This window comes from Oxyura jamaicensis, chromosome 5 (assembly GCF_011077185.1).
Source record: "Oxyura jamaicensis isolate SHBP4307 breed ruddy duck chromosome 5, BPBGC_Ojam_1.0, whole genome shotgun sequence".
Taxonomy (NCBI): domain Eukaryota; kingdom Metazoa; phylum Chordata; class Aves; order Anseriformes; family Anatidae; genus Oxyura; species Oxyura jamaicensis.
The window spans coordinates 18,644,986-18,661,240 of NC_048897.1; the positions used below are offsets into that span (position 1 = coordinate 18,644,986).

The window sequence follows — 16,255 nt, forward strand, 5'->3', positions numbered from 1 at the left end:
AAAATAAAAAGGGAGTTGAATATTTACTGATAAGAATTTGAGGAAGCCTGTTTCCAAGCAGTCGTGCTCTCTGAATCTTGCATCTGAGCCAAGTTATTGGCATGTTCTGAGACAGAAATAGCTCCCGTATCTGAGTGACCTTTTAATTTCCTTCTCAATCCTCTGAATTCACTGTAATGAACAAAGAGAGCATTAAGAGCAGGCGTGGCTTGGATTTTTCTGCACGTTTGCAGTAGACCAAATAGCTATGGATTTCTCCAGGGGTTCAATTCTAAGAAACTGCTGTTGAGATTAAGATCACGGGGAACCACTTGTGGCTCAGATTAACCAAGTGGTTTCTCTCTGTGATGGCAGCTCAGTGTCTTTTTTTGTTTTGGGTTTATCTAGCACCTAGCACTGTGTGGTCCGACTTGTAGTCTCAGACTTGTGTCTCTCATTGCACTGCAAATGCTAATGAGGCAAGAAGTGCTTCAGAAGGTTTTGTTATCCTGCTCACATAACTGTCTGAAGCAAAGGTTTCTCCTTTGGTGTGTGCCCTGAGCTTCCAGAGTGCATCTGTCCTGTTGCACATACTTCCACAGCAAGGCAGAACAATTATCTGTAATGTGTCAAAAAGATTAAAAAGCATGTGTTAAAGAGAATGGGATAGGATATGACATCTCAGCCAAGAGACTTTCCTTGGGTGGAGGATGAGGGAAGTGCATGCAGAAGGGGAAGCAGGGTGAGAGACTGGGGGGCTTTTATGCACAGCACGAAAAGATCCTGCAGCTAAAATGCCATGTAACCTTTTCTTTTTATATTTGACAGCCGGCTTATTTTATAATAAATGTGGTCTGTGTAAGGCAAAGGAGATGCTGCTCTAAGTAAGTGTGTGGCTTTCATTTCTTTTGGAAAATGTCTCAGCATTCAAACATAGAAAAACAGACCTGGTAGACCTGTGGAAGGTCCCTTTTTTTTTTTTTTTTTTTCCCCAAATTGTTATTTATGGGGAAATCTCCAACTCTATCCTAGTCAAACAACAGGCTTGCATAATGTCTGCTGGCTACTTGTAGGTGAGGAGAGCAAGCCAAGGGATAGACATAACGTATGTAATCAGTTTTTGATGATAGGTTTGCAGGTGAACTGTGCGCTCTCAGGAATGTGCAGTGGGGATCGAGCATCACCATGCTCTGAAATGACAAGGCCCTCGCATGGCTAGTTCTCTCTCTCCTGTGTTTCATCATTCTCATCACATCAAGACTGCCTTCTGTGGTATACCTTTCTGAGTCTCCAGGCTGTATGTGGGTAGAAAGTCCAACGGTCAAGCTTATTCGCCCTTCTGTTCCTCCCTAGCCCATCCACCCCTACCCTCACCCCCTAAAAAGAGAGAAAACTTGGGATTGGACCTCTTGCAGCTGCTGACACTGTGACCTTCAACTGCTCTGCTTCTTTCTGTCCTTGCAGGATGAAGGACCTCCAGTGTTCCAAGGAACGGTTCAGTGTTCTCTAGATGCTGGTGTTATTAAGTATGCCCTTCGGCTCTACAGAGACCTCCCTCCTGAGAGCCTTTACCTGTTGAGAAGAGCAGCTTTTGGTGTTCTGTGATGCAGAGCTCTGAGGCTGAAACTTGCTCTTGGTCTGATGACAGAAGCCAGCAGCTTTCCTTGGTCAGAAATCTTGATTTCACCCTGTAGCAAGGTGTATGGCTCTGCAAAGAGTCAAAACTCCTGTGCTAGTGCATCTGTCTCACACCAAACACCACCAAAATATAATTAGCTTATTTAGAATTGGTTTGTTTACTTGCAAAGAACTTCTGAAGACTATTGGGACTCTTGGCATAAAGCATGGTCATGCTTGGCAGTGAAGGTGAAACTTGACCTTGGTCTCTCCAAAGCAAGTCATGGGGCTCAGCCCTTGCTGGCAGCAGGTTGTCCATCTATTACTTGGACAAGGGGCAGTAATAGTGTTTCACTGGGATCTCTTCCTGTTTGCAGGGGTGTCGTGAGGCACCTCTGCGGTGACTTGCAGATGAACTTTTTGGTGGTGGTGGGAGGGCTGCAGAGGGAGGTGATGTCTGGCTGCAGCATTGTTGCTAAAGGCTAGGAAGGGGGATGTGGCTGCTGGGGAAAGAGGGCTCCTTATTGTGCTTTGCAGTGTACTGTAAGGAGAGTGGTTTCCTCAAAATGTGCCTTACAGCATCCTTTGGAGCCTTAATGGAGCTATTTATTTTCCACAATGCAGGATTCTTTTTGTCCTCCTCCCACTTCCTTCTTCCAGGCAAACCCTGCGCGTGAAACAATGACTGCTTCATGGGGAAAGGAGACCCAGAAGTGCAAAGGCAGACAAAGAAGATAGTTTGCTGCTGAGAGGCAACTGTGTTGCTTACATCTGTTAAATGTCATGCTCAGCTCACCCAGAAAGGCAGTTTTAGGTGAACCAGAATCTGTATAAAAACATGTGGAAGCTAGCCTTCTGACAAAGTGAAGCTTGTTAAGTGGCCTTTTAAGCAATGTTGAAGGCTCTGTTGGAAGCCTGGACAGTTGCAAATGACAGACCACCAGCTTCTCTGAGTACTGCTGTACATGACATTCGCAATACAACTTTTTAGATGGAGCTGCAGCTAACACCTTATTTTTTTTTTAACAGTTGTTTTTCTGTTCGTGTAGTGAAGAGAAATGAGGTTAACTTAAAAAAAAAAAAATCTTTACTGTCAGTTTTTGTGCACACGTCATTTCTGGAAACTCTGCCCAATTTTTTTCTCTTGTGGAGAGGAATAAAAATCTACATTAACCTGTGCATGAAAGACAGGTGCCGATATGTGGATGTTTGTACCTCCCTGCAAGGTGCAAGTTTTTGTAGTATGTGTAAGATATGCCTTAAATGGTTGCTCTGTTCCTCTTAAACTGTTCTAGTGCTGTTATTTTACTCTTATTCCTTCACTGGGTGACTACTGCTTTCTTTTCAGGAAATGCCAGAGGACTGCTGAGCAAGTTTCTCATGCTGCTGTCAGGTTCACTGCTTACCCCACACATACCCCTAGCATTTGTAGGAACTAACGCTTGTCTCTCTGCATGGCTTTTATTTAAAATCTTTGGCCTTAAAAGAAGTGAGAGTCGGTAATACTGAAAGGTGGAGCAGGTGGGTTTAGCTTGTTGTTTTGCATCAAAGTCTTATAGGCTGCAGAGGCAAAAGGAGAACAGTTCTGGTGAGAAGGATGCTGGCTCTAAGACTAAATTGCGTGTCAGATTCACAAAATGGGGGAAGCAAATTTAATCTCAGGAGTACAGTAATAAAGGGATTGGGTGAATTCCCTTTGAGAAACTCGCTTGAAAATGGATTAAATGAACATGAAAATCCTCTGCCATTGAAAGGCATTTTAAATCTTCATCTTACAGTTTGGCTGGTTTTGCATATTAATTTCGCTGTCCTGTAAGCTTTTGTAGCTGAACTTTGTGCTTCTGCTTGGAGCAGTATGTTACAGGTAAAATCATGAAGTGGGGACAGTTAAACCAGCTTACTATATACTAATTTTAATAACCTTTATTTAATCAATTCACTCTGGGCGAACCTTGCCTCCAGAGACAGGAAATTGCTTAAGGATTATTGGCTGTGGCAGGAGCTTCATAGCTGTTTGCAAAATGCCTGGGAAAAAAAAAAAACTCTTTCCCTTTAAAGGAGTTGCTGCACATTTCTGGTTAAGCTGAGTGGAGGTCACTGGGAATTTTTTTGCCAGCATGCGTCTTGTGACAATAGATTGGTGGCCTGAGTGTAGTCACCCAGGGTGCTTGGAGAAGCACCAAATCCAAATAGGCCCCTTCAGGGCATGGAGGTGGCAGTGGCTGGAGTGATGTGCTTGGCTGGGGGACAGTGGGCAGCGTCACCTTGCAGGCAGCTGCTCAGCAGCTATCTCTGATGGGGTGCTTTGCCTCTGGCCTGTGGTACCCCTGCAAGAGGCCTGCTGCTTTATCCAGTGCTTGTCTTTGCCCCCGTGAGTATCGGGAGGGAATTTGCTCTTCAGGGGGATTTTCCCTGGAGGCTGGGCGAATGCTAGCTGTGTTTATGCAGTCCTGGGTTGTCTGATGAAAAAGCAGAGGTGTTAGGCAGAAGGTTAAATAACCCGTGTCCTCTAACTCTTGGGTACCTCTTCCTCTGGCCTAGGGTGGCTGGCACAAGCATTATTTTTGCCTATATGCAGCACTTTGTAGCCTTTTGCATTGGTGCACAAACACGTAAGTTGTACTGCCTAAGCCAGTTGCTGTTTTTCACCGTCCAGCTTTCTATAACTTTTTCCCTCTTTCCCCACTTTGATTTCATTTGACTGCCTCTAACCAGGCAAGCCTGTGTTGCCTTTGGCTATAGTCGAGCACTCTCGCCCAGCTCTTTGTTTTTTAATCTGCATAGGAACCAGCCTACTCAGAGCCCTGATTTAGGTGGAGGGTTTTGATCTATATTGTCTTAACACACAGTAAATTCTCTCTGCTATGTTTTAATGCCTTGAAGACAGAGCAGGATTTAGGAGCAAGAAGCCTGTGCGGTTTCTCGGCCCAGCAGGCAGCACAGGCTGCTCACCCGAGCCGGAGCAGCCCCATGCACTGCAGCCTTGAGCAGCAAAGCTGAGGTGGGAGTTTTGTGCTTTTCCCCTCTTGCTGCCTCCAGGCTTGGTGCTGTGCTGCTGTGAGGGCCCTGTTCCCCCGCAAGTCCGTGGAACTCAGCCCCAGCCAGGGCAGCACTGACGGGTGGATGAAACTAGCAGTCAGTAAAGGCTGAGGGACCTCTGCTGCCATATAAACACAGGAGAACCCTGAGCATCAAACTGGCCTTCATTGAAAGGCAGATTACAGGATTCATGATGGATTTTATCCTGTGGACTCGTTCTCCTTTCCATCCTGGCTTGTTTCCTCTCTCTCAACCCAGATGAATGGTGGAAATCTTTAATGCTCAACCTTTGAATCGTGGCTGTAGGTCACAGGAAACCAGCTTGCTGCTCTATTACAAAGTGACCTGCGCTGGATGCTGTGCTCTGAGCGCCCAGCCTCTTTGCTCCATGTGTGTACGCTCACCCGTGAGAAGAGGTGGGCAGTGATCCCTCTGAGAGTGCCTCTCTGGGTTGATGCGTCCAGCCTGTGCTCCTCAAATTGGAATATAATTAAAACTGATCCCCTGTTAGAAAATCAAATTAAATGTAGCCTGTTGAGGGAAACCAGTTAGAGAAGGCAAAATCAGATTTTCCTTTTTAAATTGCACATTGTCCAAAGAGAAACGTGGCTGGGTTCTGCAGAGTGAAATGTGTCCAACACCCCTGTAGCTGCTCTCTGTCACAGGGGGCGTTTGGAGCAATTGCATGTATGGCCGTGGTGTGAGAATGGTGCATCTTACATAGGAGACATTTAATGCTTTGCTGCTACTAAGCAGAAGAACAAGGGGACGTAATGAGCTATAGGTACCACACTGAGCTGTGGTACTGAGGACTTCACGAAGGCCTGCTTTTTCCCCTCAATGATTAAGAGCTATTGAAACAGCTCTGTGTTAGGATCCCAAGCACAGGATTAAATTTAGATCCAGGATTTGAAACTGACCAAACTGAGAACTTACTCAGTTTGGTCAGTACAATAAGAAGTACAATAGTGCTAGGTTGTTGGAAGGTGCAGTGTTCAGAGTACTAAAGGGACAGTCTGATTTCTCAGAGCAGTTTGTGTGCATTTATCTTTGAAAACAGCAGATGTCTGGATATCAAGGATTTGTTATCCTGGAAGGGTCTGGTGTTGGAACATGTCTGTTGTGAAGAGCTTTCTGTATAAACTGTGATACAAATAATACGCACCACGCAGCAAGTGTTGTCATCCTTTAGAAGTGGTGAGTGGACATTCCAGTGTCTGGGATGGCAGTTCCTAAATTCCTTGAAGATGGTCTGCTTTTAGGAATATAAAGGATGAATGCAAAAAATAGAATAAAAACAATCTAGTATAACTAGGTAAATGTCAAACTGACTCCCTGAAGTGAGGAGGGTTTAGGAAAAAGATTTCCCAACTGGGTGTCCTCTTGAAATGGCTTGGTGACACTGCAGCCATGTGTATAGCAGACTGATGCTTCTAGCCACATCACTGGAAATGGAAGCACAACAAGTGGATGGGGAGAACTACATTCTGGTAGTGAGGGTTTATAAAATAAACCTTTAGTGTACATGTACCTTGTGGTGTATTCCCCGATACAGATTAACACAGCTGCATAAATGAGAAAAACCTCCTGGATATAAAGGAACCCAACCACTACAATGCCTATCTGAGAATCCTGTTCTTACTAAACGTATCATTTCAAGCTTGTATGTGCTTATAAGAGGTTCTGCCTTTCCATGGCTTTTCTTTATTCTCCTTCCCTGAAGCCATTTCAGTTTACTGTGAGTTTTCTTTTTTAGGACTTATTATTTTTGGAAAGCTTTCTGGAACATTTTGTGCATATGGTCCTCTGTAAATGTGCTGTTGTACTGATTAAAGCTGAAAATATGAAACCCAGCCTCTGTGATGCAGTGCGGCAGGGGAAAAATGCTGAAACAATAGTTTCCAAAGGGAATGCTCTTCCAAAAACAGACATATTAAAAAAAAAAATCAGCTGGGAAAGATTGCATGAGACACATTTTCCGTTATCCCCCAGTGTCTACTGTATCCCATATTGCATAAATGCCAGTAAGCTTCCAAAAATGATTAAAGTGGATAGAGTATTTTTTTTAATAACCAGTTTCTCATCATTCATTGGTGACATGAGCCCATTGCTATAAGCATTTTTGTAACAGCACAGAACTCTGCTGTGCGTTGGAGGTGTTGTGTATATATTACCTTTTCTAACGCTCTCCCCTGTCCTTCCACAACTCTGCTTTTCCTTGCTATTGGTGCCTGGAAGTTCACAGCAACTGAGATGCCTGAAAGCACTTTCTCCTTCCTTGGTTTGGAAGGATGATCAGATTTTGATCTCTTCTCTGCATCCTCCCAAGTAAAATTGAAAGATTTTCCAGTGACAACTTGTGTCTTTCAGGGAAACTTCTTAAAACTTAAAGAGCTAATGATCTCTAGGACTTTCTCTATGACTTTCCAAGGCAAGGAAAACTGGATAATTTTCGGTTCTAAAACCTAAAATTTCTGCAGCTGACAGATTTGGCATGTCAACCACAGCACTTGCAAATGGGGAAGGGTTTTCACAAGACTTTAACTTTCTACCTATTTGTCTCTGACTCTGTTACTAAAGGTACGAGAGTGCAATTTGCAAGTGTGAAAACCAGTCTTGGAGCAAGCTCTGCTGTGTGTCCCCTTTACTCTGTCACAGGGTGGGAAAGCAAGTCTATCAAACAGAAAACATTTTACAGCTCAGCAGCTATGGTGTTTCAGTTACTGCATGCTGACAGATCAGAGTACTTCGCTAATGGTCTGTCCCCCGCAGCTGGAGGTCTGATGTACTCGGTCCTCGAGTAAAGTGCATTTTTCAGAGGCCTGCTCTGATGCTTTCCTGCGAAGATGGAACTGAGTGCTGCAGTGCACAGATCTATTTAGAAGATCGTTTGTGTGGCTCGTTTGGTTCTTAAATCTTTGGGATACCATGCCCAAGGAATGAAATGGCAATTTAGACTGTAGGAGGTGCAAATCTGTGAACTACAACTGAGAATGAAATAGCAATGGACTTCGAAGGTTGCCAGTGAAAATATGCTTGCTCTGGTTTTCTTTGGAGGATCAGGGGCCCCTCATTTTGCTGGCTTAAGCCCAATCAATTCCTCCTCTACATGAAGCTGCTTCAGAATGCCCAAACGTGTCTTGTGGTTCTCAGCGGGATACTACATAAAAATAACTGGGGTAAGGCAGAAGGGATCTGAGCTTTTATTCTTCCTGCTGCTGCGTGGATGTGCGCAAGTGTTTCTTAGAGCGTCTCTAGGCCTTCCTTCTTGTTCCCTTCCGTTGACTGAATAACTAAGAACAGAGGGAGCTGGCGAGCAAGGTGCCCTGAGCAGCCACAAGATACTGGGTTCTGCTGGGTTTCTTTACATTTAAAATTTCCCTTGCCCATCAGATGGGGCTGAGGAATGATAAAGCACTCGGGGTTAATCCACTACTGTCTTCAGAGCTTCTGTCACATAATGGACTGTAAAGAGTGCTGAATGGTGCTCCTCCGTCCCCTTGGCAGTCCTGTACCCTTTCTTTGGACAACTTATTTTGAGAAGTCTGCCTCTTCTTCTTCCTTACCTCCAAGAGGACTGTTGCCATGACAGTTTTGCAGCTTTTCTGATTCACTGAGGAATCTCTTTGAGCCTGCTCTGTGCTTCCCTGGGCCGCAGTGGGGAAGAAGCTCATACAGCAAGGCTTGCACCCAGCTGCTAGCATGGCAGGAGGATCGATGGAGGAAGGAAGCGGTTCCTGCCCTTAGCCCGCAGAATAATATGGCTGAGTAACCTCGGGATGGTTTCCTGAAGAATGTTAAGTGAGATAAGGAGGCATGCAAGGGAGTGGTGCAAAAGCATGGCCTAGGTGCCAACAGGACTTTAGACTGTGGTAGGAAGGGTAGAGAGGAGGAGGCTGGGCAATAAGCTGTGAGACTGGTGAATCTTGCGGGGTTATTCACTCGGGCTAGCAGTGCTGGTGTGACTCTCCCAGCTGTACTGGACTGGTTATCCGGTAATGAAAAATCCAGTTTCCTGGCTTAAAGTGTAAGTGTGCCTTAATGGTGCTGTGGAGAGATAGATGTGTGCCTTTTATCAGAGATCAGAACCTAAAGGGGGCCTACAAGAAAAATGGGGAGGGACTCTTTGTCAGGGAGTCCAGTAATAGGACGAGGGGGAATGGCTTTAAACTAAAAGAGGGGAGATTTAGATTAGATATTCAGAAGAAATTCATTATTATGCAAGTGGAGCAGGCTGCTCAGAGAAGCTGTGAGTGCCCCATCCCTGGAGGTGTTCAAGGCCAGGCTGGATGGGGCTTTGGGCAACCTGGTCTGGTGGGAGGTGTCCCTGCCCACGGCAGGGGAGTGGAACTGGGTGATCTTGAAGGTCCCTTCCAACCCAAACCATTCTGTGATTCTGATTAAAATGGAGTTTCAGAATTTAGATCTCCAACAAGTTGTTGACTTTTTTCTTTCTTTTGAGCAAATTGATGTTCCCTTTTGAAAATGGGAGTTCTGCAGCAACAATTGTGCTGGTGTTTCAGAAACCTTGGTAACAGGTTAAACAAGATATTTATACAATAAAACAAAAATATGAAGAAAACGGCTGAATTGCAGGCCATTGACCAGGCCCTCTGACACAGTTGGACAACCAAGTGGGAAACCCAACCATTAAAGTCCCACTACAGGCTGCAGTCAGGTCGTGATTTGCAGGGACTGATTCCAGTCTCTAGCATAAGTGGCTCTGTCTGCCCTAGAGATTTGGCACTGTAGCAGTGGATAAATGCATTTCAGCCCTCTGCTTTATGCTGTGCCTGTCCTGTGCAAAAATCTGACTTTTTTATAATTCAAAGGTGAAGGTGTAAATTTAAGTTACTGAGCACACACATTCTGATAAATTATCTGGTTATTGGGGAGGTGTTGACTTTACATGGGCTATTTAGTTTTTCTTCTTTTCCTCTTCCACCTCTTCCAATCACCATGGATAACTGAGAGTTGGCTGGTCTGAAGAGTCAGACAATTAAGATGGTTTCCTAACAGCCTTAAGGTAACTTTGAATGCTTTGTTCTTTCTGTGTGTCTGGTTAAACTTAATAGGTAATTGATCTGTTAAGTTATCCCAAGATGTTAAAAATATGATACTGTTTCTAAAAGCTTTCAGTTAAACTGGTTTAGCTATGGGAAGTAGGTAAATTAAGGATTCCTTTCTTCTGCTGTCACTTAGACTATTTTTTTCTGTAACTTTCATCACCAGCCAGCAGAAAGGATGACGTTCTTGTTTTAAAGCTCGGCTGCTTGTTGAAGGCAGGCAAAATAAGGATAAAATAAAAACAGCAATTGAGGGGGAAGGTTAAACCCTCTGAACCACAGCGCTCATGTCAGGTTCTGACTGCAGTGTGGCCGTGAGGCAAGAACAATCCTTGTGCTTGGACTGTCAAAGGGTACGCTGTGCATACATGGCACTCATCTCTGGCACAATCTGTGCTGTGTACATTCAAGAAGTAGCAAACAGTTTCTGAATGTTACGCTCTAAGGTGGAAGGGGGAAACCAAGTGGTTAAAATAGAGATTTTTGATGCACGTGAGGATAACTCCTTTTCTTTTGGCGAATTTGAAGCATGGTATTTAAAAGCAAGCCAGTAGCATTCCAAACATACTTAAACACTTCCCAAACAAACTGCGGAGAATCCAGGTTAAAGACCTGTTTTCCAGCAGCAGTGACACAGGGCATAGCAACTTGAGCAACTGGGGTGCCTCAGACTGCCCCCACACCCTGACATCCCATGTTCTTCATTGGTGCACCAGAACTACCTGAGTCTGGTTCGTTTTCGTGTCCTGAGCGTGTGACCCCCAAGGATCACTTTTCCATGGCAACCTAAGAGCACTTCTGTGACGAAATGGGGAAAAATCAGAAAATTAGTCATAATCCTGGGAAAACGTGTGCATGCTTTATGAAGTGATTTTGTATTGAAGGGTCTGAATTGTCAGCTTCTAAAGGTTTAGAAGAGAAATGGCAGAGGTCTCCAAACAACTTAGCTTCTACCATATGCAAGTGCGTCATCCTTGGAAAGGGCTGGTTGTGGTTTGAGAGTGGGAAGTCTGGCCGGCGTGATTTTGGTGGAGGTTAATGTCTCCTTCGGGGCATTCATGCAGAAGCCAACCCGTGTGGTGTCAGAGCAGCTGGCTCCTGCTGGAGGGAGTGGGGCTGGCAGCGCTGCGAGAGGGACCAGTGCTGGCGTGTCCCAGGGGAGGCTGCGCACCGCAAAGCCTCGCGTTGCTGTACCAGGAACCTGGGAGAGCCAGGGATGGCTGTACCCAGAAGCAAGGGGTGCTTTTTCCCTTGTTCAGAGCATTCCCCGGGAGGGTGTGGGCTGTCGGCTTTGCGGCCACGGAGGACAGTATATTTTCTTGTCCAGATGTAGGTGTTTTGAAAAACATACGGAAAGAAAACAACCTTTATGGCTTGAAGTAGTTAACCAAGAAAAATCTCCTCTCCTCTCCTTACTGTATTTAAGGGAATTGCTGACTATACTAAACACTGTTTTGGAAAACATCTGTTTGAACTTTAATTCTCCTATAACCCTTTAGCTTAGGCTGTGGTATGTGAAACAGGTCCGAAGCTCTCCAGCTCCTTATCCTCGTGCTACTGCAGGCTTCTGCCGTGTTGGTAGGACCCACTAATGAAACCAGCCTGCTCCTCAGCCCTGTATATAAACAGGGGAATCACTTTGATTCACAGGAACCTGTGAATTGTTACGCTATCTCCCTGAGAGTATGTTTCTGCTGATATATGTGTGTGCTTTGCAATGTATTGGCAATGCTTCAACAGGGAGAATGCTTTTTTCCTCCTGTTAGCTTTTATTTTCTCTCCGAAGCATGCCAAGCTGGGCCCTGAGATAAGGGTTGCCAGTCTAGCAAACTTGGGTTCTTTGTGGTTTGTTTATTTATTTATTTTTATCAACCTTGGTCAGACCAGATAGCAGGAGTTCCTACAAGTTGGGTGGTTCGGTTGCACTGGCGTGGGGAGGGAGGGATGAGAGGGAGGATAATTTTTTAGCTTGCAGCATGGAGTTGAAGACAGTATTGTCTGTATAAAATTGCAATGCTGCTTCTGGGGGGGGAAGAAAAGGTGTCCACTGTGGTGCTGCAGCTCCTTAGCTTGCTGGTTTGGATGTTGCAAGTCAACTTCTGGAGGTGGAGGCCTATAAAGTTGTTGTGAAAGCTGTTCCCCCCTGAGCTGCAGGTGCAAGGAATGTGCTGAAACAATCAACTTGCAGAGAGTTGAATGTCTAAATAGCTTCCCAACCACCAGCTCCCCTCTGGGAGGTGAGGATACCTTCATATCTAGCCAGAATCTCTTTGATCTTCTAATTTTGCCAAGGAAAAAAAAAAAAAAGCTGGGAACAAGTTTTGTAACTTGGCTGAAGCCTGAGGGAGGATTCTCCCAGGCAGTACCCGTGCCCATTGTCTTTTAACAATTCCGAGGGGGTTATCAATGCTATCTTTAACGAAATTGTTTTGTTGCCTTTGTCTCTTTCAATTCCCCCATTGAGCTAAATCAACCTAGTGGCATGTTCCTGTAGGCATAGCAGCATCAGTTTACGGCGTGGCAGCCCAGCATCTGACAGACAGGATTCCTGATAACCTGGGATATCTCAGGTGACTTGGAACTGAAAGGAGACAGGGAAGCCCTGCCTGACTGTAGAAGACAGGAGAAACAGCTGTGTGTTTTGCAGCAATCTGTTAGTGAATCAAGAACTGGCAATAATTGAGTCCTGCAAAAGAAATTTTTGGTTTAGGCCTCTCTCGCTTGATTGTAGTTCAGAGACCAAAATTAGACTGCCGGCTTCCACATGCAGTTTTTGGAAGAGGAAAACGCCTCTGGGACGATGCAGCACAGCCCAGGTGTCTCTGGGAATTTTGCCATAATTGTATGTTGCCTTCCCTACTTCTGTCTGTTGAGTTGATATCGGTGTCACCCAGCCAGCCCTGTTCCGAGGGCAGGGAGGGCCGCCTCTGAAAGGTACACTCACAAGACTTGTGAAGTTTGTTACACTAATAAGGCTTCATTAAACTGGAAGGGAGAGGGCAGACCTGTCCTGATGTAGTGAGGAGGGCCACTCGCTGAGGACAGCAGGCTGCACTGAGGGCAGTAGTTCAGTGTACAGCAGCCACTGGGAAGAAAGCATCCAGCTGCTGGGCTGGAGTATGGGCCAGATGCTGCCGTGATCCAGCTGGATGTGAACTTAAAATCCAAGTGGGAGACTTGACTTGCATGCAAGGGGAAAATGTACAGAGTAGCTGGCTTGGCTTTGTTCAGAGGAGTGTTTTTGATGCCACGGTCTAATTGCTGCTGAAGGAAATCCAGCAGGTAAGTGGCAGCATCCTTAATCCTTTCTGCATGGTAGGAGGGCTGAGCTTGGTGAACAAAGCATCAGATCCTCATCCATGGGACATGTTAGAAATCTGTTGGCAGTGTTACAAGTGTGGAGTGGGATAACTTCATTTCTCTCCCTCCCCCTCCAAATTAGGCAGGAAACCAAAGGGGCAGACACAGAGTTTATTGTAGCATCAGTTCCAGGCTTGCCATGTGGCATTTTAAATGTCATCTTGAAATGATGTTTCAAGGCGGGGGTGTGCACAGACAAAGAATTCTTCTTTGGTAGAGGCTAATTGACTTGAAAGATCAAAATTTTAAAGACAGCCCCTTTGTGAGTTAGGTATGAGCAAAGTAGTGACATGGAACTAGGGAAACCCCCCTCTTCACAAGGATGACTTCCAGTTTTAACAACAAATTTACATATTTCCTCCCATAATGCTGTTTCTTCCTTTTTTTTTTTTTTTTTTTTTTGCCTAATTTGAAATGTCATTCATGGCTATTTGAATCATACACTTCTCTGGTCAGTGCTGGCGTGTTGTGAATTCTTGTAAGTGCTGCTTAAACTACTTAAGGATCTGAAAGTTATACTGCATTCCCCAGGTCTCATATCTGTTTGCACAGGATATGAAAGAGTACGATACCTGCCTCTACACCTCTAAAATTTATTTGAAATTATCCAACAATTTTGAAACTTGCCCCTCAAAAATCTTCCTTTGGTGTAAATATCCATTTAACTGAAGAAGCTGTGGCTGAAGGGGAGGTTCCTTCAGAGTTGAAAGTATTCCTGTGGTCAAGTGTAAAGAAACAGTAATTTTTGCAAAATAAGATATTTTTTCCCCTGAGCTTTGTGTTTATGTAAGGAACAGTATGATAGAAGTGTTGAAGTGATCTCCATCTGTTTTTCCTTTTAACCCAGTATTGACCAGTTGGCTTTATACCAGTTTTCTCCCTTCATTAAAAGAAAAAATTCTCCCTTTTTTCATTAAAAATAGGGTTCAGCTTGTGCTGGGGTTCAGGCTGTGCTTTCTCAATTTCCCAACTATGCTGTGTGTGTTTACGCACTGATGTGTTTTCAGTGTGACAGCGTCTGATAGGCTATGGCTGAATCTGTCAGTCCTCAGGTATGAGCAGTGTCACATCCTGCAATTTTAATTACTGTGCTGTGTACTGTCAGAGCGCTGTACCTGAGGTTTGCAAGCTGTTTTACATTCCTCCTCGTAAGCGTGTGTTTGCCTGCCTGCTGGCTGGCTGTCAGGTTTGCTGCGCCTCTCCAGGTGGCTGAGGAAGCATTTGATTTATTTATCCTAGCTGTCTAGTACAGTCTGCTCTGTCTTCTGAAAGGTGGGGGGTGTTGAAAGGCTGGCTTTCTTTAAACTATTTTGGAAGAAATCCTCCAGATGCTATATCCTCTGGGGGTGTCTTGAAAGGAAGACCTAAAACTAATTAAGTTAAGGCAGCCTTCACACCTGAACTATTAGAAGGTGAGTGAAAAGAACTGGTCTCTTTATAATACAGCTCCTTTTAATATCTCTTATGCACAAGATTGCCTCTTCTGCTCTTGTTTTTCCATGTGAACTGTGGATACCTAAGGTTTCTAAATGCTAGAAAATGCAGAAGGTTGCTCATGTTTGTTTCTGATTTTCCCTTCCCTCCCCTTGGATGTCGTAGATGTTTGGCTTAACACTTACTGTTTCTTTGTCTTTGTTTTTTTTTTTTTTCTAGATTGAGGTGCTCCTAATCAACCAGATCTTTTGGAAATTTTTTAAAAGAAACCTTGGTGGGTAAAAGATGTGCCATGGAATGGTAGCACCAAAGAGCAACACAGGATCGTCTCTTGCCTTGACCAGCCATGGGTTACTTCTTCTGCTAGTTATCTTTGGTACCTTTATCTTGGAAGCACAGGCCACAGGTAAGTGAAACCTTTGCTTGCCTATACTGCAGGGAGGGGGAGATATCTAAGTATGCAGATGGCCTTATTTTTATGGGGAAGCTGGAGGTGGTTGTATTTGCATGCATCTTTCAGTACCCCCACCTTTTTTTCTCTGCATTGTCATCTCTTTACTGCAGCTGGGGGTGCCAGGACTGTCTGAAGAACGAGCATGGACCACATTTTAGTTGAGTGATATTCTCATGTAGACGCTTTTACTTGTATGCCCTGTAGCTACTGCTTGTGTGAAGTAGTTTTGGAAGCACAGACTGTCTTCAGCTCTTTGTACAGGTGATGAGTCTGTGCAGTGTTTACTTGAGTGGTACCTTCCAACACCTCAGCACCCACAAACTACACTCCTCTGTTAGATCATTGCAGCTTGGGTTTTTGCTCCTCCCCGTGCTAACTTCTTTATCTGGTGGACATGTATGATGACTGATGTAAATAGCAGTGCAATGGAATGATACCCTGAAATAGGGTCTTTTCTCTCAGCGGTGATGCAGTTTGTCTGTAGAGAGGTGACTGATCAGAAGTGGCATGGGATGGAGGTAATAAGTCTGTCTGTGCGCTTTAGGTGTGTGGTCTTGCACAGAGCTCTAAGAGAAGTTATTCTTAAAAAGGCAGATTTGATTTCAGAAGCTGTCACAGTATAGATCAATAGCTTGTCTTTAAAAACAAAATTTCAGTTCTCAATATTAGCTCTAAAAAGTCCCATTTTGTTTGAGATACGGTACCTGAAAATATTCAGTGACTGATATGTCTTGGCTCCAATGAATTTTGGTTTGGTCTCTGGTGGTAGAGCAGAATAAATGTTCGTGGCCAGATGCAGTCAAAGCAGAGGTTATCCTGCATAGAAAAGTCTGCTGGTGCTGGAAATTTCCGGAGGAGTTGGTCTCCTTATAATATTGCTAGCTCTTCAAGTTAGAAGGGAGAGGCTGCTGAAATGAGGTATACCAGATTTCTATCTCTTCATGGCCTGATTTTGGCTTTATAGGTAAAGAGAGGTGTAGGAGAGAAACACAAGTGCTTGTGACTGATTGGCAAGAACAGACAGTAAGAGGGGGAAGGGGAGAGGGTCTCTTTCAACCTGGTCTGTCCTTGAGTTTTTGCAGCCTTTCTGCTGTTGCTGATAACGCCACAGCCTTTTTCAGCTGTAGGCCTGCCAGATCTGCCTCGCCGCCTGGGGCTGGGACGCACCATCCCTGCCTGAAACTCCAATTACACACTGCAGCACCTCGGAGTGAGTCTGTATGCAAATGCCTTGCGTTGCACAGGGCTGCTGAAGAGGGGAAAGGCAGCCACAATGCTGGCAAATGTTTTTGGGATCATTTCTGAG

General features: G+C 44.8%; 1 protein-coding gene across 3 annotated transcripts in view; it reads left to right on the plus strand.

Moving 5' to 3' along the window:
• The window catches only part of SUSD6 (sushi domain containing 6), a 71,477-nt gene that overhangs the window by 13,156 nt on the left and 42,066 nt on the right, over positions 1–16,255 (plus strand). For all 3 annotated transcript variants that reach the window (XM_035329198.1, XM_035329200.1, XM_035329199.1), the window contains exon 2: positions 14,715–14,901. In XM_035329198.1, the coding sequence (XP_035185089.1) occupies positions 14,781–14,901 (121 nt within the window). In that variant the 5' untranslated portion in view covers positions 14,715–14,780. The remainder of the gene's footprint in view (positions 1–14,714; positions 14,902–16,255) is intronic.